This window comes from Squalius cephalus (assembly GCF_949319135.1).
Source record: "Squalius cephalus genome assembly, chromosome: 5".
Lineage (NCBI taxonomy): Eukaryota > Metazoa > Chordata > Actinopteri > Cypriniformes > Leuciscidae > Squalius > Squalius cephalus.
Genome location: NC_137126.1, coordinates 29661762 through 29685806, shown reverse-complemented (window position 1 = coordinate 29685806; position 24045 = coordinate 29661762). Strand labels below are relative to the sequence as shown.

The 24045-nt window shown below is 37.0% G+C and overlaps 1 protein-coding gene across 2 annotated transcripts in view; it reads right to left on the bottom strand.

The window, feature by feature from the left end:
* Positions 1–24045, bottom strand: part of arhgef28a (Rho guanine nucleotide exchange factor (GEF) 28a) — a 75081-nt gene that overhangs the window by 38794 nt on the left and 12242 nt on the right. For both annotated transcript variants that reach the window (XM_079870836.1, XM_079870837.1), the window contains exons 3-9: positions 13885–14035; positions 12642–13133; positions 8735–8918; positions 8398–8587; positions 6322–6382; positions 5077–5123; positions 4802–4859 (exon numbers count right to left, since the gene is read on the bottom strand). In XM_079870836.1, the coding sequence (XP_079726962.1) occupies positions 4802–4859; positions 5077–5123; positions 6322–6382; positions 8398–8587; positions 8735–8918; positions 12642–13133; positions 13885–14035 (1183 nt within the window). The remainder of the gene's footprint in view (positions 1–4801; positions 4860–5076; positions 5124–6321; positions 6383–8397; positions 8588–8734; positions 8919–12641; positions 13134–13884; positions 14036–24045) is intronic.

Genomic DNA, 24045 nt, shown 5'->3' with positions numbered 1-24045 from the left:
GCCCTGCAACCATAGACCAAAAACAATTGTATCACTTAGAGAAAAACACACAAACTCAAAGTCATGAGAGACAAACAAAGACTTCTGGTTGTGTATGTGTGCTTTCTTCATGCACTGTATATGTGTGTCTTTGTTGCACACATCATTCGTATAGACCGGTTTTCTCTCTCTCACCACCCCCCCCCACCCCTTACTCTCTAGTTACCTGCTTTTGATGTCCGTCTCCGGATTCTCATCTTTGGGAAGGATGGCCATGAGTAGTTAAATGGAGAGTCTGAGTCAGAGTCCATGTTTTTAATTTTCCTCAACTGCCCCGTTTTGCGAAACACGAAACAGTAAAATCACCAAGCAGTTACCCAGGAGTTTGAGAAAACCTTTCCAAATAATGCAGATTCCACAGATAAGCCTTGAGGAGATGAGTCTGTGTGTGTTTGTGTGCGTGTCGGAGAAGGTGGGCTTAGTCTCGACACTCTATACTCCCACTTTTTTTGTTACAGGCAGAGTCAGGACTCAAACTGGACCTGGGAGAGCACGACAGAGGGATTTTCAAACTAAGGTGTCTGTAGGAATCTGGAAGGTCAGCCAAGGTTTAGGAATCATTAACCATACACGCTAATAAAACCCCATGAGGTCCCGGTCCTCCCCTCAAGTCTTTATAAACAAATAATATAGCAAACTGCAATTTCACTTTGAAACAAAAATCACCATAATTATTTTTCATAAATTCATGATACAAAACAACCTTTTTTAATGCAACTTAGAGGCAGGAATGAGTCATGTATCGTCTCAAAAACTGCACAAGGATGGGCCAAACTGAGTTGCAACACACATTCATTCATTTCAATAACAATCCAAGAGTAGTGGCCCACAATCTAATCCAGAACATGTTCTTAAATGTATTAATAGCTGTACAAGTAAATTGCCTTAATCAATTCTGGGAGCTTGTCAGAATTTTTCATCTGACATTTTGCCTGGAAATCTGTGCTTGTAACGTTAGCTCTCTTTTTCGCTGTTTTCCTAGAAAAATCAACACTCCAAATGCTGAGCTGATTGCTACCGAAAACTAAAGTTATTAAAACAAAAACAGACTTATAATTGTAAATAATTAAAATTATAATTTATATAACATTGAAATTAAACTGATCCACAGCTAAATAAAACTTGATCCTAAAAAACTAAACCCACACAGACCAAAATCAACCTCAAATCCAACAAACTCAATCCTCCAAATCCCAAGTATACAAACATATTGCATCTAATTTCGCAGCACAAACTCAACACGACACAGACTCAATTCAACTCACAAAATCAACCCCACTAAAATACTCAACACCACACATGAAAGCCAATGTCTACTAGTTAAAATACCACGTCACCACCAGCCAGGAACTTTTAAAATGCAGTATTACAGCCAGGTGTGTGTGAGCCTGAGTCGAGACTCGAGATGTATTTCTCTCTGCATGTGGTGGACATTCAGTCTCTGCTAGAGAACCACTCAGTGTCTGTATGTGTCCGTCCTTCAGCGGGAACATGTGTTCCAGTAATCCAAACAGCAGACTCATTCAACCCACCAAACGTCTTAAAAGCCAACAAAGACTTTCATTTCACAAGTTTGGATTTCTACATGATACAATGAGTGCGCTGCAACTCAATAATTATGTATGTCTGTGTGCAGCTCTTTAGAAAATCCTCCTTAAGAAGAAAGATCTCCAGATAGGTAAAGGTGAGTAAACAAAAATGTCAGACTTAATTCCTTTTTTCTTATATCCTCTCGTCCGTGTTCTTATTCCTTCATTTCTATGACAGCAGCATTGTCTATTCAGTTTAAATAGAGCCCTCCAAAACAGTTTGCTTCCAGTCGGCCTTCTCTTTTCTGTGGAGAGTGACTGTTTTAGTCTCTCATGAAATCTGGGCTCCAACCCCAACTCTCTCCTCCCTCTGCCTCCAGAGTTTTTAGTGGCTAACCGTCTGTGTGAGAGACTGAGTTTGTGTTTAAAACAAGAAATGGAGGAATAATAGTTCAGTAAAAAGATGATGAAAATAGGTTGCATATGTGCATGTGACTGCATTTTATGATTGAATAAATTAATAAATATTCTTAGATCCATTATCATGAGTAAGACCCTATACTACAATTTAATGATTGGAATATTTAATCATTTTAATGTTTAATATTTATTTATTTTGTAATTAATTTTAAATAATTGTATCACCTAATCTCAGCAAGTATGAAATATCATCCACAGGTCATACAACTTTCTTCCTCAAAAACTGACAAGGCTCACACACACACAGTTTTCTTTCCTTAAAAAGAAAAAAAATAAGATTAACAAGCCTTTTTTTTTTTTAGGCTTAACCAAACAAAATCCAAATCTGTCCAAAGACTCCTATAACCTACTAAAGTAATCCCTGAGGTACACATAGGCCTGTTTGGGAATCATTTTGCTACATGAAGGTAACTGGGCGAAATCAGTGAGAGCATCTGTATTAGGATGAGGAACGCGTTCTGTGGGATGGGCTACATTTTAAAGCATCATTTTAAATGTCAGCTTTTGTGCAAGTTTAAAAATCGAAGCTTGTTAACATTCCTTCCTCCACTTTACAGTTGAAACTGTGAATGTGCATGTGTGTGTGAGAGGGTGGTTCGGATGAAGGGGCCAATGCTGTTTCAAAAGAAAAGAGCCCCATCCTCTGTCCTCCTTGCTGAGCTATAAATCTCCTTTTGTTCCTCTAAAAGACTAAAAAAAATAGATTGCCATTTTAAAACAAGGACAGCAGATCCATAAGAGCAAAAGCAGCACCTGAAATCCAGAAGGCACTTTTTCCCCATGAGCAACAACGACAAACTAATCAATGAAGCCTGAACAGAAGGCCTGCACTATTTAATTTAGATGGAAAATGAGTATGTTCAGTTGCCAGTGCCTGCTACTTTGTAATTGTACTTGTAATACACTGAGAGTATGATCAAAAACACAAGAAGTCTGTTTTGAATGAACATGATATTGCTCTAACCTCAAAGAATCCTCTTAAATTAAACACTTTCCCATTCATTCTTTCTTCAACTTCTTTAGCCAAACAGATGGTGCCAAACAAAACCCTGATGTGAATCAGGTTAACATCAATCCAATAAGAAAATTCATGACTTCTACGTATTCAATAATCCTCCTCATGCATGCACGTACACAAAATAAAGCAAAGACAGTTGACAACATCACAGTTCCTTGTTGATATTGACACATGCATCCACCTTTCCCCATATTAGAACACTTAAAATTCTTAAATGCTCTGTTCAAAACCTAGTGAGCTCCTTACAGATACGAGATACCGCAGAAGGCTGTTCCAAACATTCAGCAACTTAATTATGCTGCCTGCTATACTGTAGTAACTTCTTTTGGCCAACGTCTAAGGCAGCATTCTAATGCACCATAATGCATTGCAACAAGCTGTGAGAAATTAAACCCAAGATGGTATATGAGATGTTGATTATAAATAAAGACATTAAAATCAGTTATTGTACCCAATATTTGTGTTTGATATATTTTTTTATGTTTATTAGAGTATCACACTGTTAGCTTAGCAACATGCTAACACCAATTGTAACTAATCTTCGGTGTGAAACACTATTTGAGTTGCTGCTACTGTGGAGGGTTCTCTTATGAGATTCCATGCCCATAAATGGTTATGAAATACTAAATAATACTGTTTCCAGTGCAACAAAACACTGACTTTACAAGTTTCAAGTGGCAAGTTTGGGGGTGGTACAATTTTTTATGTTTTTGAAAAAGTATCTTATGCTCACCAATGCTGCTAGCCTGGTTAAAACCAGACCATTCTCAGTAGTAACTGAGTTATGGTCTGGCAAAGCTTCATTAATAACTAATTTCCAAAGGGGCGTCACCAACGGACGTCGCTCAAATGCCTCTGGGCGCAATTTGATAGACCTAAAACCAATCAGAGCGATCGTCATCGTGTAAAGCCATATGTTGCGTCCCAATTCGCCTAAGTTACACTACGCCATAAAAGTATGTACTCTTTTTTGTGAAGAAAAGGTATTTACTTTTGAATGTGTAGCAAAAAAGTAGGCAAGCTTTGGGACATACTACTTCGTCATCTTTATCGGACGGATCTGTCGCGTGCATCCTGTCACTTAAACTGCCCTGTCAATCATCTTGTCACAGTTAAAATCCTCTATTAAATCGAATTAATTTCCTACCGTTTCGGAGAGAAATGTAGTAGCACGTTCATCTGCCAGTGGGTCTTTCATGGAGACTGTCCTCATGTGTTTGCAATTTGAATATAATAATGCATTTAAAAGTTGCTGCACTTCACCAACGGACGTCGCTCAAATGCCTCTGGGCGCAATTGGATAGACCTAAAACCAATCAGAACGATCGTCATCGTGTAAAGCCCGCCCCAACGTTTCTGATTGGTGCCGCGATTTCGACGGATTGGAAATGGGCTTGAATGAGCTCTTTGCCAGACTACATGCAGAGCAAATCTAAATTTGCCGGAAGTTGTCTGGGTTTTCCCAGGCTACAATGCTGCATTTATGTAATTAAAAATGCATTAAAACATAGTCAACTATTATTAGTTATATCTCTTTCGGAAATCAATCTAATATGCTGATTTGCTGCTCAAGAAACATTTCTTATTATCAGTGTTGAAAAATATACTGTTTAATATTTGTGTGGAAACCATGATGCACGATTTTTCAGAATTTTTGATGAATAGAAAGATCAAAATAACAGCATTTATTTGTAATAAAACACATATCAGTAAATGAATGGATGCATGTGTGTACCCGAGTTTAGATCTTCGTCCTCTTCATCTAGGCAGAGAACAAGCTGTTCTTCAAAGACCTGAAAAACACGATAACAAAAACAAACTCGCACACAACAATTCAACTGTTATGAAGAACGAAAACAGAGACAAAATAAGAACACGGGTATTAGCAAACAGAAAACCCCCACAACAGCACATATGGCAGGTCTAAAGAAGACTAAGTGATCCATTATTGTGGTTCTGATTCCAGGAATTGATTTATACACACTCAAACACAAAAATAACTCCACTCACACTATCCACCAGGGTTTGGTCCTCAATTCTCAGGGGACTGTTCAGATCTGAGGAGCAGAAACAACAAATACAACATAAAAATTTATATTCACGTGTACACAATTGCCAAACTTGAGTAAATCATAAATGGACACAATCTCAACCAAGCTAAAGAAGCAAAAACAAGCACAAACACGACTCTCGATTTGAAACCTTGAGACACCCATCACCATGTTGAGCAGTGACAAGAAATGTCTTCACATTAAGGTCAAAAGGTCACAGAGACTAAACCTGCTGAGGCTCCTGCTGTCAACACAAGCTGGCAATCTCTATATGCATCTCTTTATAGCATTTACATCATGCCATTTCTTCTTCATTAGTCCAACTGTAGGCAGATTATTTCTCCCGTTTTGTCCTGTCTTACCCCTCCCAAACATATAGTGTCTCTGTCTCTCAGCCCACCCAGGAGGAATGTGTCTCCTCATACTGGACATGTTTGGGAAACCAGCCGGAGGTCCCTCACAAAGACTGCTCTGTGTGTGTGTGTGTGTGTGTGTGTGTGTGTGTGTGTGTGTGTGTGTGTGTGTGCTCCTCATCCCACATTCTACCACAATGTCCTCCTGACTGAGCCAAATTCACCCAGTGTACTCCAACAACCCTGCCAGACCTAACTCACAGTGACAGACAGTAAGAGAGAGAGAGAGAGAGAGAGAGAGAGAGAGAGAGAGAGAGAGAGAGAGAGAGAGAGAGAGAGAGAGAGAGAGAGAGAGAGAGAGAGAGAGAGAGAGAGAGAGAGAGAGAGAGAGAGAGAGAGAGAGAGAGAGAGAACTGGGGTCAAGAAGAGGGAAAGGAACAAGAGACAAACAGAAAAGAAAAAGTGGAATAACAGAAGGAGGATTGAGGGTGGGTGAGAGCCAGAAGAGAGGAAAATTTATCACATCAGCAGGATGAAACGTGATAAGACCTTTGGAGAGAGCAAAATATAGAAACTAGTCATAAAATAAACCCAAGACAGGAGGAGTAAAATAAAGTGAAAAATAATAATATGAACATTATGGCCAGCTGTGATCCTGTGGAGTTTGAATTCTCACCACACGGCTTATAATCTCATTTCCAGAAACCCACAAATATCAGTCGAAATCTTAAACTGTAACCTTTTAGCTTAATAGTTGGATTGAGTTCGTTATTGCTAACAAGGGCAAAAATGTTGACAGACAGAAAGTCTGTGAATTGGGGTAAAATGCATTGAAATGAGCTCTGGCTTACCTGCATCACATACATCAGAGGTGTGCACACTGCCCTCAGACGAGTCGCTCAGTCGCACCACCTGGAACACGCATGTCAGGGTTGATACAGAATCACATTTGTGTTGGACATCAGTGGAATGAAGGTTTGGATCAAGAAGAAAATGTGGATTTCTAATTAAAATGCACTGTGAATAATTCAGACTTGATTGTAAAAGAAATAGCTGTAACACTTCAGGTCTGACCATAAATTCACATTTTGTTATGGGTTGATAAACGTATGAAATTACGATCTGAACTTGTTTTAGATGGAAATCCAAAAAAAGCAACAAAGCATTTTAAACATCTCGTTTTGACTGGATGTACACTATCATTCAAAAGTTTGGGGTCAGTAAGATTTTTTTAAAAGAAATTAATACTTTTATTCAGAAACGATGTATTAAATTGATCAAAAGTGACAGTAAAGACATTTATAATGTTACAATAGCATAGTGTTTCTAATTTAAATCAATTAAAACGTATAACAGTTTCCACAAAAAAAAAAAAAAAAATTAAGCAGCACAACTATTTTCAACATTGATAATAAGAAGGAATGTTTCCTGAGCATTAAATCAGTATATCAAAATGATTTCTGAAGGATCATGTGACACTGAAGACTGGAGTTATGATACTCAAAATTCAGTTTTGCCATCGCAGGCAAAAATTACCTTTTTTAAATATATTATAATAGAAAACAGTTATTTTATGAAAAAAAAATTACTCTATTTTTGATCAAATAAATTAAGCCTCTTCTTTAAAAAACAAAAAACCTTTTGAACGATAATGTACATTTACTTTTTAAACAATGTACAATTACACGTAGTTTAGAGAAACATGATTTGCAGCACTTGTAATCTCTCTGGTGATCTTGCCTGCAGTTGTTATATGAGAAATACCAGTCTGCTGCTCAAAGCACCTGTAAATGATACTGTAAACTGCAATAAAAGTTTCCAAAGTTATGACTTGAGTCATTAATATGATCATAAAACTCTTTCACACATCATTCTCCTGTAACCTGCCCTTAGCAGTTTATTTCTAGACGGCCGATGAAAAATGGAGGGTAGAGAGAGGGGTGACAGCTGAGAGGTGTATTTCTAACAGGGGATTATTTTACCTGCAGTGCAATTAAAATAACCGCCTTTTGCACCGGAGGTACGTTTTCATATTTCCCATAACTATTGGACGATGTACCAGCTTTTTGGCATGTTCATGCTACAGGAACTGGGAACAATTTTAGTTTTAGGAACGCCTTTTATGAGGACTAAATTAGCTCCTACTTCAGAGGAGGGTCTAACCCAGCACAATAGGAATAGGAGTACGTTGATTGGTCGAATGCATGCCATACGAAACACCGGCACCCGCCATTTTTAAAAAGACATGTTAGCTAGCAAATACAGAAAACTGTTCTTATACTCAATAAAGTTTATTTATTCAGAATAGACAGCCAATTTGGAATTCTTTGGAATAACGGGCAATAGAGAAAGATGATTTTGGGGTCCAGACGGTGTAGTTACGGCATCTACCAGCAGGGGCTAATAAGTGTATGCTAGTCAGCTGACCCTTGGCCCCTTGATCTGAATGACTGGCAGACTGGGGGGAGTGTTTGTGAAATGGTTCAAAAACAGCCATAATTTTTTAACTTTATTTTTTAATGGCGCAATAAATACAGTTTACTTTTAACTGGTAACAAACTCTTCAAAAGCAAAAGCAGAAAATAATCAGAAATGCTTACTGTTAAACTTAGTGAAAACCATTTTGATAAAACTAAGATATAAAAAATGACCAAGGATTTTAGAGATCACAATTAATAATGAAAATCAAATTGAAACGAGACTGTTTAGGTTTATCCTAGCAGTTTTTATAACCTGAAAATAATCCTCAAAAATTTGTTAAAATAGTTATCTGTTCCTGTCTGTTGTTTGTGTGTTTGTCTAAATTCTTCCTTTTACAAACAATAACCATGAGCTTTCCACATTCTTTAGATAGCTCTACAAGAAAAGACAGGAAGCAAAAAAAGATTTTCCTTGAAATTTGTGTACATATGGAAATGCAGACTCACCCGTGCGAGTGTATCCGGCTCTCTGCTCTTCTCTCTGAACAGCTGGATGCTGCTTTGTGCATCTATCTGTGTGCCGTGTTTGACAGTCAGGCTAATAGATTTGGTGACGGGACAGATACGGAGCTGGTGAGAGCCGTCAGTCCATATCTGACACATCCACACTGGCCTCCATGCACTGCTACTCGAGGGACTGATCATAACACAGTCACAGGACACATGAAACTCAGCCCACACTGTACACTGCATCAGTGACTGAGGTGACACATCACATTAATGGATCTTTTTAAGATGTAATCTAATTATAGTATATTGTGTCAGGCTGGACGGAGTGACTCACTCTGTTAGAGCGCTGATGAGCACTGGGTCTCCATGCTTCTGAGCCAGTGTGAGGGGACTCTCCCCTTCGTCGTCGGCTATGGAAACCATCCTCTGACCTTCAGACTCCTGGAGGAGGAAGTGACTGAGGTGTGGGAACCCCAAACGTACGGCCACATGTAGAGGCGTTTCCCTGGGAAGGAGAACTGAAAGAGACAGAGAACGATAAGTGATCAGACTTGGAAATCATGTAGGTGAACAAGCATTAAAGGAGTTGTAGTATGTGTATGCATGATACTGCAATTTGTAAAGAGCGCATTTCATTTTTTTTCAGTGATGCACGACCAAATTCTCTTTCATTCTACACTCAGATTTAGTCCATTGTATAGTATCATTTCTTTTTCACTACACTAGTATGACTGCATCCCAAAACCCTGTACAGTTGTGGTTCTTAACGTTTTTGACTTGATGCGCTATTCTGAATAAATATAGTTTTTAATTGAAGAATACACAGTATATTATCACAGACAAATTTGGATTATTTGTATGTATGACACTAATTTTAATTACTACATGCTAAACCTACAGTAGTTCTAAAATAATGCCTTTTGCATTTCTAGTATAAAAAAAAAAAACATTACTTTACCTATGAATTCCTGGCATCTCTAGATGCTCCCAGATGGAGGTTTTGTCAAATGTAGCCTAATTTTGGGGACAATTTTGTACCAATTATTATAAATTAGAAACCCAGTTGGCAGATCAGTGTAAAAATTCTGAAATACTGTATTTGAATTAGCACTCAGATACACACATAAGTCTGTCTGTGCTTTGTGCTCTGTGTAAATTAGCAGTAGCCTGATAACAGGTTTAATGCCGTCTTAGTGGTTCTCAAACTTTTTGACAATATTTGAAGGTCCCCCCTCCACATTCACTATGATAGATCTGGCAGTCCTACAGTGATTATGACAAAGCAGCTTGTTTTCAATCTTTTTTATTGAACTAATATAATTGTGTTAAAAATGTTAATTTAACATTAATTAATTAATAATTAATTAATTTTGTGATTTCATAAATGATGTTCTGTATTGCAGAATATGTTCTTCAATAAAAATAATAAATGTTAAGTATTATTAATATTGATTAAAGTTAGAATATGTTAATAAATTAATAATAATTTATTAATTAAAATGCTTTTATGTCATCCTGAGGCCCCCTAGTGGGCTCCGAAGTCCGAACCCCTGGTTGAGAACCACTGGTCTAAGAAATAATAGACCATAATACCCTGGTGGACTCTCACATCGATTGTAGTTCAAACGGACAGCTAATCTCTGTGCGGTCCACATCTGGTCATAAACATGTGGTATGGCAAGCACTTTGCACATGGTCTCTGCAATATCTAAGGAAGACATGGCCCAAGGGCTAAACACGATACATGGAGGAGTCCAATCAGCCTGTTGGATGATTTGAAGGGTAGAATACACAAATTCACTTATTTAATCCAATCCGGCCCTTAAACTACAGCATGTGTGACAAATATTTAAGAGTAAGATGTGAAGATCCGAGTCAAAACCTGCTCATCAGGTTATCACAACAAACACAAATTCAGAATGATTTCCACCATGGACTCACAATACGCAATCTTCATTTGAATGAAAATCAGGAGGTTCACGATACAAAGAATCAAGAGCATAAAGCCTTTTAAAGGTGTGGGATTATTTTCTTTGTTCTTGTTCAGTGGAACTGAGGACAAGTAACTGGGTGTTGACAGACAAACTAAAGAGGGGACTCTAAACCGGACTGGTGTGTTTGTAAAACACAGCACACACACACAGTAATTGATTGAACAGATGTCTATGATTCTTTGCTCATATTGACGGTATAGTAGTTGAACCACTGTTCAAAGAGAAGTGTCAGTGAGATGAAGCAACATGTCCATAGCAAAAACATGTTCATGTCTGTGCTTTGTGCTCTGTGTAAATAAGCAGTAGGTTTAACAGGTTTAATGTCGTCTTAGTGGTTCTCAAACTTTTTGACAATATTCGAAGGTCCCCCCTCCACATTCACTATGATAGATCTTGGTTTACAATTTCTGCAAGTACATACTTATATATTTTGCAAGAAGTTGCAGAAACCAGACCAGTTATTTGTTACAGATAAAGAATTGCTGTTGATGTTTGTTTTGTTCGTTGTACATTGTGAAATGTAGCCTACAAAGTGAATTTTTCTAAAACTGTTTATCTCAGCAAACTTCCAACAACAATCCCAGTGGAATGCGATCCAATCAATTTAAAGGATTAGATAAACATATTCATATCCAATATGAAAATGTCCAGGTTGTTTTAATACATTCAAAATGGAATAATGCTTGTGAGATAAATTGCTGTTACTTTACTTTCGCTGAGAGTAGCAACTGAGAATGTTGCTAAAGAGTGCTGTCTTTAATTGAAGCTGACACACCATAGCAATGAAATGAACGCTAATTCGGCTGTGCAATTTACCACAAACAATCACTAGTGTTATGTAAGGGGCCCCATGTGCACTACAGACATTCTTTAAATCTTTATCCCTTCTCACTGTTCAAGAAATTAGTTAATGTTCCATGATGGAATGGGCATATTATCAATTCTCACTCCAACAGAGCTCCAGAAAAAAAAGAAATATATATATATATATATATATATATATATATATATATATATATATATATATATATATATATATATATATATATTTATTTATTTATTATATATATATAATAAAATATACAGGTATATATATATTTTTTTTTTTTTTACACAACAATGTACATATCAACATACAATCCAAAAATATGGAGCTATTTTCATTACCGAATGTTCCGCAGTGAACAGTTTTTTAAACAGTTTTTATACCAACATGCATGTGAGGATCAATCAGAATTATTTAATCTTATTTACAGGGAGTTTTAAGTTTCTAACTCAGATGAATGAATTATCCTACTGTTATTAAAGCAATGTACAAAATGAAAGCCAAACATAAAGTAAATACACAAAGAAAGTGAATACACAAAAAGATTATCGATGAAAAATGTAACACCTACTAATTTTTTTTTTTTAATACAAAGAAACAGAAAACGTTTATGAAAAATAATCCATTCAAACAGAAATGGCTTTGCTGTAACTGTGCTCTGAAATCTGGCCAGTAAAATTAGTCATATCATTGTTCACCATTTAAGTTTATATCAGTGTTTGTTTATATTGGCTGTCTGTCACATGAGAAGCATGCTCCTAACACTCATCCTCCTGATAAACTCCTCTGACGCAATAGAGTTTCCTCAAACTGGAAATCCCCAATACAGGAAAAAGTTTAATCATTAAACATGCTGATGGCAAGATCATTTATATTATATTGTATTTGTATTGTATTATACTATATTACATTACATTATGCACAGATTCGTGGTAGTGAGCATTGGCCCAGGAACTTAAACCCACTCATCTTGATGAGTCTAGCTTCTAAGTGAATACAAAACACTATTAGTTAGAGTTACTCAGTTGTAACTAAAGGGCTGTTGAATTTAACCCTATCTTCCACTAACGAACCATAACAAACACTGTGCAGAGCTCTATACCTGTTAGTTACAAATGGATAATGCAACCTATTCAAGCATTATCTTAAATGGCAATATGGCCATAATATCTAAGATCACAAGAGGCTCTAAACATTTCAGAAAGGTGATTATGTTTCCAAAACACAAATCACATGGATATAATCACAGACTGGATTATGGTGCTTTAAGGGTGCTCTTTTGTTCTGAAAGCTAATTTGTTTGAAGAATTTGAAAAAAAGAAATTTGTAACAAAAAACTATACGGGTCAGAATCTAGTGCAGTCAGGAATAAAACAAAGGTTAGCAGTTCTTAAACTGATAAGAATGACACAGTGACTGACCTTGCTTCTCCTGTCCAGCTAGGCTGTCCCATCCCAGAAAGTGCAAGTTAGCCAAGGCCTGTGTGATTTTTTCATCAGCAGCACTGTGTTGCCCCACTGTGTGCCTGTGCTCTGGAACACACTCTGGTGTTCCTGAAGCTTTGCTCTGGCTGAAAATCTGCTGCTCACAAACATTGTGCCCTTGTTCTGTCTCTGCTAGGCTTTCCAATGGAAATAATTCCTTTGGATCACAAATCCAATGTGTCTCAAGCTGTTCTAAATGATTCATCTCAGATGAAATCCTTTTCTCTGGGCAGAATTTCCTTAGGATATCCTGATGGCTGCTGGATGTCAAGGGTTCAAAGTTTATTAGCTGCTTCGCCACCTCTTGTGCCTCATCCTGTATGTATTCCAGAGAGAGCTCTCCTGAATGGCAGATGGGGCTCATGGTACTTCCGCTGTTCCTCGTGAAGCAGTAGACCTCCACAGATACTTTCTCTGGAACATTGTGACCTTCATGGAGAAAAGGGGAGACAGGTTAGGTGAGACAACTCATACACTACACTACACATGTTTATCTGGAGGTGCATTATAGTAAATAAAGGTTACAGGCTACTGAAAAAGGAAAGTCCTTTCTGGGTACTCTTAAAAACTAAGAGGCTAAATATTTACACATCACAGTATTGTCTTGTGTTACTGTCTTGATTCAGGTCACATCGCAAAACAAAAAGAAGATGCTATCAACACTGGAACTGTAAATCAGCCACTGGCTTTTTACTTTCACTGACACTTAAAACCATCAGGTAACTTAAGTTTTGTTTCCATAGAAACAAATGTATTCCATAGAAAACAAATTCTTAACACCTCACCATATACAAACAAGCATGCCAGTGATATCCTGGTTTCCATGTCAACAGGAAATCCTCTTACAGGCTTTCACCCCAAGGACATCAACTACAACAATAACTATAAAGTTTTAATAATCATTCTAAGACAGAGAGGAATGAGATCATTTCCAGAATATTTTGTCCCAGCTGATGAATGATAAAATCAGAATCCACCCGACTTTAAAGAATGTGAGCATTAGAAAGCGGCAGATGACAAAACTGCAGCACAAGCGTAGATTAAACAGAATGTTATTGTGTGTTGGTGTTGACTAATATATAAGTTACCATTGTAGTTATCGCTGTTGGTGTGAATAGGTCTTTACACATTCAACGAAAAAGTTTATGTATGACACCCTGTGATTTATTTAGTGTCTCACCAGGCACAGTGAATCTAAGTAAGCCGTGATCCTCGGCCCTGTGAGCTGTAGTTACATGGTGAAGGGACGAGCCCACAACGACCACATAGTAGTCCGCTTCCTCCTGAACACATGGAGACACCTGCAACTTCACAAAGACCTCCACCTGACCCTGAGAGAGAGAGAGAGAGAGAGAGAGAGAGAGAGAGAGAGAGAGAGAGAGAGAGAGAGAGAGAGAGAGAGAGAGAGAGAGAGAGAGAGAGAGAGAGAGAGAGAGAGAGAGAGAGAGAGAGAGAGAGAGACAATTACATCCACACATTATATTTTCTGTTGCAACAGCATGTCATAATGGATTCGTTAAAAAAATATTTTAAAAGGCCAAATCTCTGGAAATGGAGTGGATTTTTCATACCAGTAAAATTCAATGAAATGTCATGTTAGCCAAAATGAAAATGAAACTAAAAGATTGAGACTGAGAGAATATCACTCAGTGAGCAAGAGAGAGATTCTTGTTGTTGTTTTTTATTAGCTTGTTAATGTTGCACACTGTAGATTGATACCATATAAGGGCAATCTGCACTTCCAATATATTTCATTTTGCAGCATTAGGTGAAAGAGGAGGATATGAAATGTTCTCCACTATCTCCAGCCTTCTTCGTTTGCTCACTGAACATTATGTTCCTCCTGAAAGTTGTTTGCATAGAAATTTGGTTATACCACAGCAAAGGACATAGCTAAATCATGATGTAAATTTAAAGCAAAAAAAGCATGCCTTAAAACCAGACAAGTTCCCAAGTGCTCAATCCTAACAGATAGAAAACAAAACAAAAACACTCCTTTTTGGGCATTTTACAGAAGCTTTCTGTCCTAAACCCTCAAACTTGTGTAGACAGTGAACTGTGAAAGCAAAAAAAAATTTAATTGAACATGTTTGTAAAACAACAACAACAACAACAACAACAACAAACACTATACTACTTATAAATACTGCATTTTTAGGATAAGTGTGTGAGTGTGCGTGTGTACCAACATAATCATATTTGGGGGACATTTGTAAAATCATAATAAAGTTATTATTTATGTATACAGTTGTAACCAAAATTATTCAACCCCCATTGCAAATAAGGTTTATTGACAAAAATCACACACTTTCAGCTGTTTGCAATTAACAAGTCAAACAAAAGTAATTGAAATAGTGAAACAAGTGGTTTCCCCATTTTCAACTGAAAATGCAAATTGTAATGGGTCCTGCAGTCTCAAAATTATTCACCCATTTATGGCAAGCATCTTTAGTACTTAGTACACCCTTTTGCTGTCATGACCTGCTGCAAACAAGATGTATAACCAGACACCAGCTTCTGGCACCATTTTCTGAGGAATCTTAGCCCATTCATCCAGTGCAATGGCCTTTCTGTGTTGCAACCGCCTTCTTCAAATCCCACCAGAGATTTTCTATGGGGTTCAAGTCAGGTGACTGATGGTCGCTGTAGAATCTTCCAGGACTTCTTCTGCAACCAAGCCTTGGTGGAATTTATGGTTTGCTTGTGATCATTGTCCTGTTTGGAAAGGTCCAATGACGCCCAAGCTTCAGCTTCCTCACTGAAAGCATTACGTTTTCTCCTAGGATTTCCTGATATACAAAAATGAATCAATCCTGCCTTCCACACGCTGCAGGTTTCCAGTGCCAGTGGATGCAAAGCAGCCCCAGAGCATCACAGAGCACCACCATGCTTAACTGTAGACAGAGTGTTCTTTTCAGATGAAAAGAATACTCATTCTGTTTCATTCTTCTTCCTCCAGACATAAAACAATCGACCGAAAATAATCCTAAAACTTCTGTGGCTTATTTATATGATTTTGAGCAAATTGAAGCCGACTTTTCTTGTGCTTTTGGGTCAGTAGTGGTGTACATCTTGGAGTTCTGGCATGCGTTTAGTATGCACCTTACTGTGCAAGCTGAAACCTCAGTGCCTGTTGCCACCAAGTCTTGCTGCAGGTCTTTTGCAGTCACTCAAGGGTTTTTCTGAACCTCCCTTCTCAGAAATCTGGTTGCAGCCGTTGATAGCTTCCTTTTTCTGCACCGTCCAGGAAGTGTAACCACTGTTCCTTTAACTTTGAACACGCAAATTATGCTTCCAACAGTGTCTCTAGGAACATTTAGTGCCTTCGCTATCTTTTTGTATCATGTTCCTTGTTTGTGAAGGGATAAGATATATTCTCTTAACTTTTTGGACCATTCTTTTGACTTAGCCATATTTCTAACATGCAATCAAACGTGACACTCAACAAACCTAGCCAGTTCAGATATTTCATGTGTTCTAGCTCAAGCACACCTGGTGGAACTAATGAAGCCCTTGATTAGTTGCATCAGGTGTACTTGAGACAAAACCTGTTTTGCAAATGTGTGATGTTGTGAGGGATTCTATTCAGGGGGTTGAATAATTTTGAGACAGCAGAAGTCATTAAAAGTTGCATTTCAGTTGAATTTGGGGAAACCACTTGAAACATTTGTTATGTTGAGCTATTTCAATTACTTTTGCTTGATTTGTTCACTGCAAACAGCTGAAAGTCTGTAAATTTTGCCAATAAACCTGATTAGCAGTTTTATTCAAAGTCAATGGGGGTTGAATAATTTTGACTACAACTATAAATATATTCCTGGTTCCTGATAAAACCCTATGTTATGGGGACAAAATGTCCCAGCAAAGATGGCAATATGAAATCCTTGTAGACATTTTTTGGTCCCCATGAGGAAAACAGCTTATAAATCTGAGTGATCTTTCTTTGAAAATGTAAAACTATGTTAATACAATGTAAAGTAATATTTAACCAGGAAAATGTGCCAACATTAAGCATAATGCATAAGCATGGTGGTGGTTGAGGAGAGATCCCCAGATATGATTAAGCGCTTTGGGTGTGCAGTAGTACATATGAAAGCGCTATATAAATGCCTCATTCATTATGGGACAACATTTTACATTTGATTTATTTAAAAAAACAAACTGTGAGAACTTTGCCTCCTCATTTCAGAACACCACTGCATACCATTGGTTTGTGCAGTATAAAAATCATTGTCTACTGAAAGTCTCAGTAAAACCCAACGTGTGTGTGTGTGTACAGTAATTCTTCATTTAAAGTATATCTGAAGTCTACACAGAGACTGAATGTTTATGTAAATTCTTCTTTTTTGTCTCCGATGCAGCTGTTGCAGATCAACAGTACCGTCAGACTGGCTCTATGAGAGACAAATGAACCGTCTGTGCTGGTATTGAGCCTGGTTATGAAACATTTGCTTTTTGTGAATTAAAATTCTTTAGGAAGTGTGTACAAAGTCTAATTGGTGGAATAAACTGGTATTGGTTTTTAGAATAAAGTTCAAATATGGGAATCATGAGGCTTTGAATAAACAGATTTTTGTTTATTTCATATTGGGAGTCATAAGTGATGACAAGGTAATTAGGGTGATTAATCAGAGGCCAGTCTCATTATCAAAAGCATGAGCTCATATATTTAGATTATTACAGAGCTCGGCTCTATTGTTTCAGTGAATATCAACTATAAATAGTTCAATTTTCCTCCTCCAATCAAAATATACAACCCCATGTTTTGACTGATCTCATTGAGGAGAAAATGTATTCAAATTATATTAACTTTTAAATTATTATCAAGGTAACAAATATTAAAGGCCAAATGTTTAACAGATCAATGGTTCATGTGTGACTAAATATGTTTGAAAATACTGTATATGAATACAACATTCATGATATTTATAACTATTCTAATGGATAATATTTGTAATTGCTATGAAATGGACACGTTATGTTCATATGCAATACTGTCTACTGACATGTATAAAGAATGGTATCAACATTACAATAAACAAAGAACAAGTGTGCTTGCAAGAAATGAAGAGTCACAACCAGAAGCATGGAAAGTTATCCTGAAAGAAAACAGAACAACTGTGTATATCAACACAAGCACACGAAAAATAACATATCCAAAAGCACAATCATCCATCATCAATGCAGGCATTCACACACACTTACCAACACACACACGGCCCACAGACATTTACTCATAATTCCACGCTTCAATTTCATTGAACAGACCCTGGATCAAAGAAACACCCAGTAAAAGAGGGAGGTTAACAGTAAATTCTGTCTCGCCGTGGGCATGTGTGTGACAAGGCACTTTTCTCTTTCTCCCTCCATTCAACATAAAGCCCCCTTTTGATTGTTTGCCTTCCTTCACCAGACGTCTCCCTCACTTCCTGTCATTTAAGGGGCCCTGCAGAAATAGTGATGGAGGGAGAAAGGAGGGATACACAGCAGGTTTGGTGTGGGAATGAGGGAAAGTTAAGGTCTTTCCTCTTTTCTCAGGCACTGCACTTCATAAGGGGATGAATGATTAGTATGGGATTCTCTCCCTCCATCTCTCTGCTCCTCCTATCTTTTCGCAACCGCACAGATTCAAAGCGCTCCTCTCTCCCCAACACAATCCTGCTGTCTTTTTATAGCAGTAAAACTCTTAAATACTTAATCTAACAGACCCATGTTTTAGTTCTACTTGGAAATATTATGGCGGAAATCTTATATCAAATGATTTCTATTTTAATAATTCCCATTTTTTGAAAATCCAGTAAATTAAATACTAAAAACAGAAAGGCACTTGATTATTTTATCATACTATTTGGAAACTAAAATAGTCAAACAAAGAGATAAGATTACTGATAAGAAATGAATAAAAAGTCTGGCATCAGTGCAAAAACAGCTGCTTCGCATTGCAACACTTGAGTAAAAAAAAAAAAGCTAAAATAAATAAATCTCACACGCACACATCTTACAAATTTTGCTTCAAGAAAATGCTTGCTTTAAGGATGTTTAGATAGATTTTTACTGGCAAGACAAAACAAGACAAAATACTGATTTAGAAAATGATAGACATCAACAATATTTACTCAACCTCATGACTACATTTCAAATATTGTATACAACAGATGGAACAGAGCAGTTTGCCAGTGCACATTTTGTCCTATGTTTAGTCTTGTTGTCATGCTGGCTTATTAATGAGGAAAAGAGTAGAAGCTGAATTACTGCAGTCACTCCTTGGATCGATGAGAGGATGTTATTGTAGCACCTGTTTAAAAACACCTCACTAATACACTGCTGGTCTCTATGGACAGCAGGTGTTTGTTCCCTTACCAATGACATAACCACTGCCATCTGAGAAGGGTGTGTATGGGTTCTCATGTTCAAACAGGATTCATGTTCAAATGCATGTTTAGGTGAGCATTGCTATTCAGTGTTGATTCTTTTCAGATGTCATTGCATATTACAATATCTAATCTGATAAACTACATTTATATCTAACAAATTAAATCACATTTTTTTATGTGCCAAAGCTTTGAAACTAACATGAACATATTAATGGTCACTTATTTACTGAAGGTTCGGTCAATTACATGTTTTCTTTTAAAATGAAATTACTCCTTATAATTCATTCCCTGTTTTGTTCAGACAGGATCATCTCTAATAAAGAGGACATTTCTAGAAATACTATTTGAGCTCCCTAAGAAGATTATGCTATTTCACAGCTAGTCAGTAAAGCTGACATTAAATAATGACAAATATAAATGTGACATTTAATGAGTAAAGCATATTATAATTGTATTGTATTATTTACATGGCACAGGGATGGGTTATTATTATACACCATAATAAATGTACATCCATTAAACAATTTACGATCATAATTCTAACATTCTAAACTCCAAATTATAAAAATGTCTGTTTTGTTTATCAACAGCCTTTGCAGAATATGATCAAATGTCTTAAAACCTTTCAATATAAATTTATATGAATGAAATAAAATGCACATAATAAATTAATGTATAACATGCTTTAACAAAACAAAATCTTACACCCAGCGCAATGCAAGTGTTTTTTGCTAGTTTCAGTCTGACGCAGTTATCATTTTTACGTCCTGCGCCTCATTTTTTAAATAGCAAATGCATTTGCACCCATTTGTGCGCCCATGGGTGTGCTGGTCTGAAAACGAGGTGTTCTGGCGCATTGTTGGCACGTTGCTATACGTCTGCCATGGCACGAGCGCAACTGGCATTTAAAGGGAATGGGAGATGAGTCTCTGATTGGTTTAACACATGTAAATCCCAAAACACACCCATTACTCATTAAGAGAATAGGGACAATCCTTTTAGCATGTGCCTGCGCGCCGACTACTTTTCCGTCGTTAAACTAGCAAAAGTGGATTCGGACACGCCCTAAGTAAACTTGCGCCGTGTGCTTTAGACCATGAGCTTAGATCGTTAAAATAGCATCCTCAATGTCACATTTATATTGGTCATTACTTAATGTGAAATAACTATCATGCTATGACCTCTGAACTCTTGTATAGTGGGCTGTCTACTGGACGAATGCTGTTTGTGACTGACCGCTTGTGTGTCTCAGCATTTTTCTGTGTGTTAAGATTTGCAGATAAGGAAATAGTTCCTCTCCTACTCTACTATTTGCTAACAGTTTGTTTTATGGATTGTGATATGGATACATTTTATGTTAAATAAATGATAAAAAACACTCAGGATCGATGTTATGTAGGGATTGTTCCTCTCAATCAATCAACATGGGTGGGCGATCTGATGATCATAATCGATCTTGAAATGTCCACAATCTACTTTTCAAGCAAATCGTAGATATTGCAATCTTATGTCCTCGTAATAATGTTAAAATACAGTAATGGCTGTGCTGACTGACCAAATTATGTGTCTTTCATGCGTGCTGACACACTTGAAGAACAATTCAACAGCAGTAGGGCTGTGCGATGAAGCAAATTTTAGTTACGGTTTCGATTTTGGCTTCCAACGATAATGTAAATATGATAATCCAGATAAAATGATCATTGTGCCGCATACCATTCCTTTCCTTTAAAGCGGTGTCCTTTTGCCCCTCCAAAACGTCCAGATCAATCAAATCATGTCACATGACAGTTGTAAAATGCAGTCTACTGCGGGACATGCTTTAAGAGTTCAAAGAGTTATTAAAAGCACATTAAACTGAGAAAGAGACTGATCCCCCTCAGCTTCTTGTATGCGCGCTGCGAGACTGAGTGGAACACGGACGAGCAAAGTATACTCAGCGTTTCAGGCGCGCACCCAAACGGTCAAATATACACAAATATATGTGTCAAAATGTCCGTCTTGGCGAGTATTTACATAAAGACAGTCAGTTGTGTCTTAAGTGAATAAACAGTTGGGAAAGAAATCGGATGTGTGTCATTATATTAGATCCATGCATTCGGTCTTAAACAAAAGAAAAGACAAAATCACAACTTTAGTAGTTTTAATAAGAATCAATCTACATTTAATTCATACAGTGAAGACTAACCAGTGTTTTAAAGTTTAACGCAGGGTTTACTGACTATTTTGACAACTGATTGTTTAATGCAATACTGTGGGGTTTTTTACCTCGTGCAAATATAAATCCATAGGCTTGTTCCAGTCTGGATATTCTCGATAATACTCAAAATTGGGAAATTGGGACCATTCAGATCGTGGATTGTGATTGTTTGTTATAAGATCGTGATATGACATTTTGGGGAGATCACACACCCCTAATCAGTACTGACAGAAACAATATTTTAAGATCACATTTTCTGCTGTAATCTGACGCTAGAATACATCCAGCATTAAGTTAAACTGACAAATCAACATTATTTTGCCTTTACATGTTAACCATAAATATTTATGTCATTGACATCAACCATTCAATATGGAGTGTCTATTTACACTAAGTGCAAGTACCTTGCTGGCAGAGGCTATTTACACCAACTCCTCCCACTAAAGTCTAGTTGGGCCAGACAAAATTACGGAAGGATTACGCTGGATTGCCAACAGTAGCAATAGTGTAGGGGGTAAGGCGCATGGCAGAAAATGATGACGCACATCAAACAGATTTCGAATCCGTCTTTTACCAAACTCACTCTACTCCCTTTTCCCCATCACATATCAGATCAGAAAGACATTTACTTTCAATGAAAATCAAGATGTTCGAAAAGTGGAAATAAAAAATATATTCGAAAAGTGGAAATAAAGTGTCTAACGTGTGTTTAATAAAGTGTTTATCACTTAGGGTTAGGTGTAGGGAGGGCTTTATTGTCCCAATAAGGCAGCATCCACTTAATAATTTTAATAAATATAATCATTTACACTATGTTATTGCATACCGTTTAATGTGCAACAACACAGAGGTGCCAATAGTATCTGCCATTATTTATAAGTATAAATAGCATCTAACTACTATTTACACTTGTTGCAAAGAAAATATGGCTATTTTTAGTGTAAATAGAATCTTTCGTTATTTTTACTTGGTTTAGATAGCATATCGCTAAGAAAATGCTGCTATTTTCACTTTAGCAATAAATTCTATTTACACTGTGTGAATAGCAGCTATCACTAACAAAATATGCTATTTTCACTTAATGCAAATAGCTGCTGCCATATACAGTATATATGTGATGTAGCTGACTTTCAAAAAGACAAGCCACCTGACAAAATAGCTCAAGCTTTACTGACTAGCTATGAAATATGCAGTCTGTGCCAAGCATAATCTTCTTAGGGAGCTGAAAAATTATTTCTAGAAATGTCGTCTTTATTAAGTTAATCACCTGTTGGATTTTCTTTGATCATATTGTTCCTGTCCAAACAAAACAGGGAAGGAATCTCAAAGAATGTGATATCTTAGAATATCTTTGTGGGATCCAAAGGAGGATAAAAATAGCATGAAGGATTTCACAAATTTAATAATATGAAATTACAACATCTGATAAGGCAAACATCTGATAATATTTTTGATATTATAGAGAGATAAATAGGATCAAATCTCAGGTGTTCAACTGAACATTTCTGGATAAACAAGCTTAGTGGACTTAGTGGCCATCACTTTAGAACAAGATTGTCAAATACAAGTCAATTAAAGCCTGCCACTAGCGCAGTCAGAGCTGATCGATAAGTGCCATTTGGTCAGCTAGCAACTGTTTGATATTGATGACATTATGATTAAGATCTCAGCACTCAGTCGTGGGGAGTATAAATTCCTATTACGTCTGCTTACATATGGTTTATACAAAAGTGGGCAGGTTTATTTAGGTCGACATTAGCAAAAAAAAAATCATTTTGCTTTTATCTGAGCCGTTCAATGCATCTACATGATGTTGGCTAAATTTCATAGCCATGTTTAGTAGGTAAGTATTTAACCAGAACAGAGTATCGTGTGTTCATTGAGGAAATGCCTTCCATGCGATTCCAACTGATATCCAAAGCAGTACACAGGAATAGGAAGAACACAGTGCACAGAAATCTTTCCAAACTCAAAGTGCCACGTGAGAGGATTGTCCAAATAGTTCCCCAAGGCCTCCACATGACTCACAAGATTACAGTTTTCCAAAGACGTCCAAGAATGAAGCATCGCAGTTCTATATGCTTTATGACAAAACTGAGGGAGTCATTCCAGCAGCCAAATGACCCACATGACTTAACACTTCACCTGATGTAAAAGGCTGAACATCTACCATCTGCTGGCATCTGCTATCAGTATTGTCCAGTGCACATAATGTACTTGTCTTCACACTATACCATTCAAAAGTTTGGGGTATGATTTTTTTTAATGTTTTTTGAAAAAGTCTCATGCTCACCAGGGCACATTTATTTGATTATAAATACAGTAAAAACAGTAATATTTTGAAATATGTATAATGTATTTAAAAATGTAATTTATTGTTCATTGGTAAAGCTTTATTTTTTTTGGTATCCTTACTCCAGTCTTCAGTGTCACATGATCCTTCAGAAATCATTCTAATTAGGGCTGTCACAATTCATTGATTAAATTCAAGTGCTCGATTTAAAAAATAAATCCTAGATTGCAAATTACCTGCATCTAGTAACCGGCAAAATACCGGCAGTGGTGAGTTGAGAATCCATAAACTGCATCATTAGACCGTTTTCTAAGGTTGCAAGATCTATAACATACTATATAGCATAGTGCTATTGTGAATTCACACAGGCTGCGATTCAATCAAATAAATATATTCCCTGCTGCGGGTTTAATATATATGCACTTTAATTATTTACATGAGTGTAGGTTGTGTCTCAGAGTGGCTCAGTTCACAGTA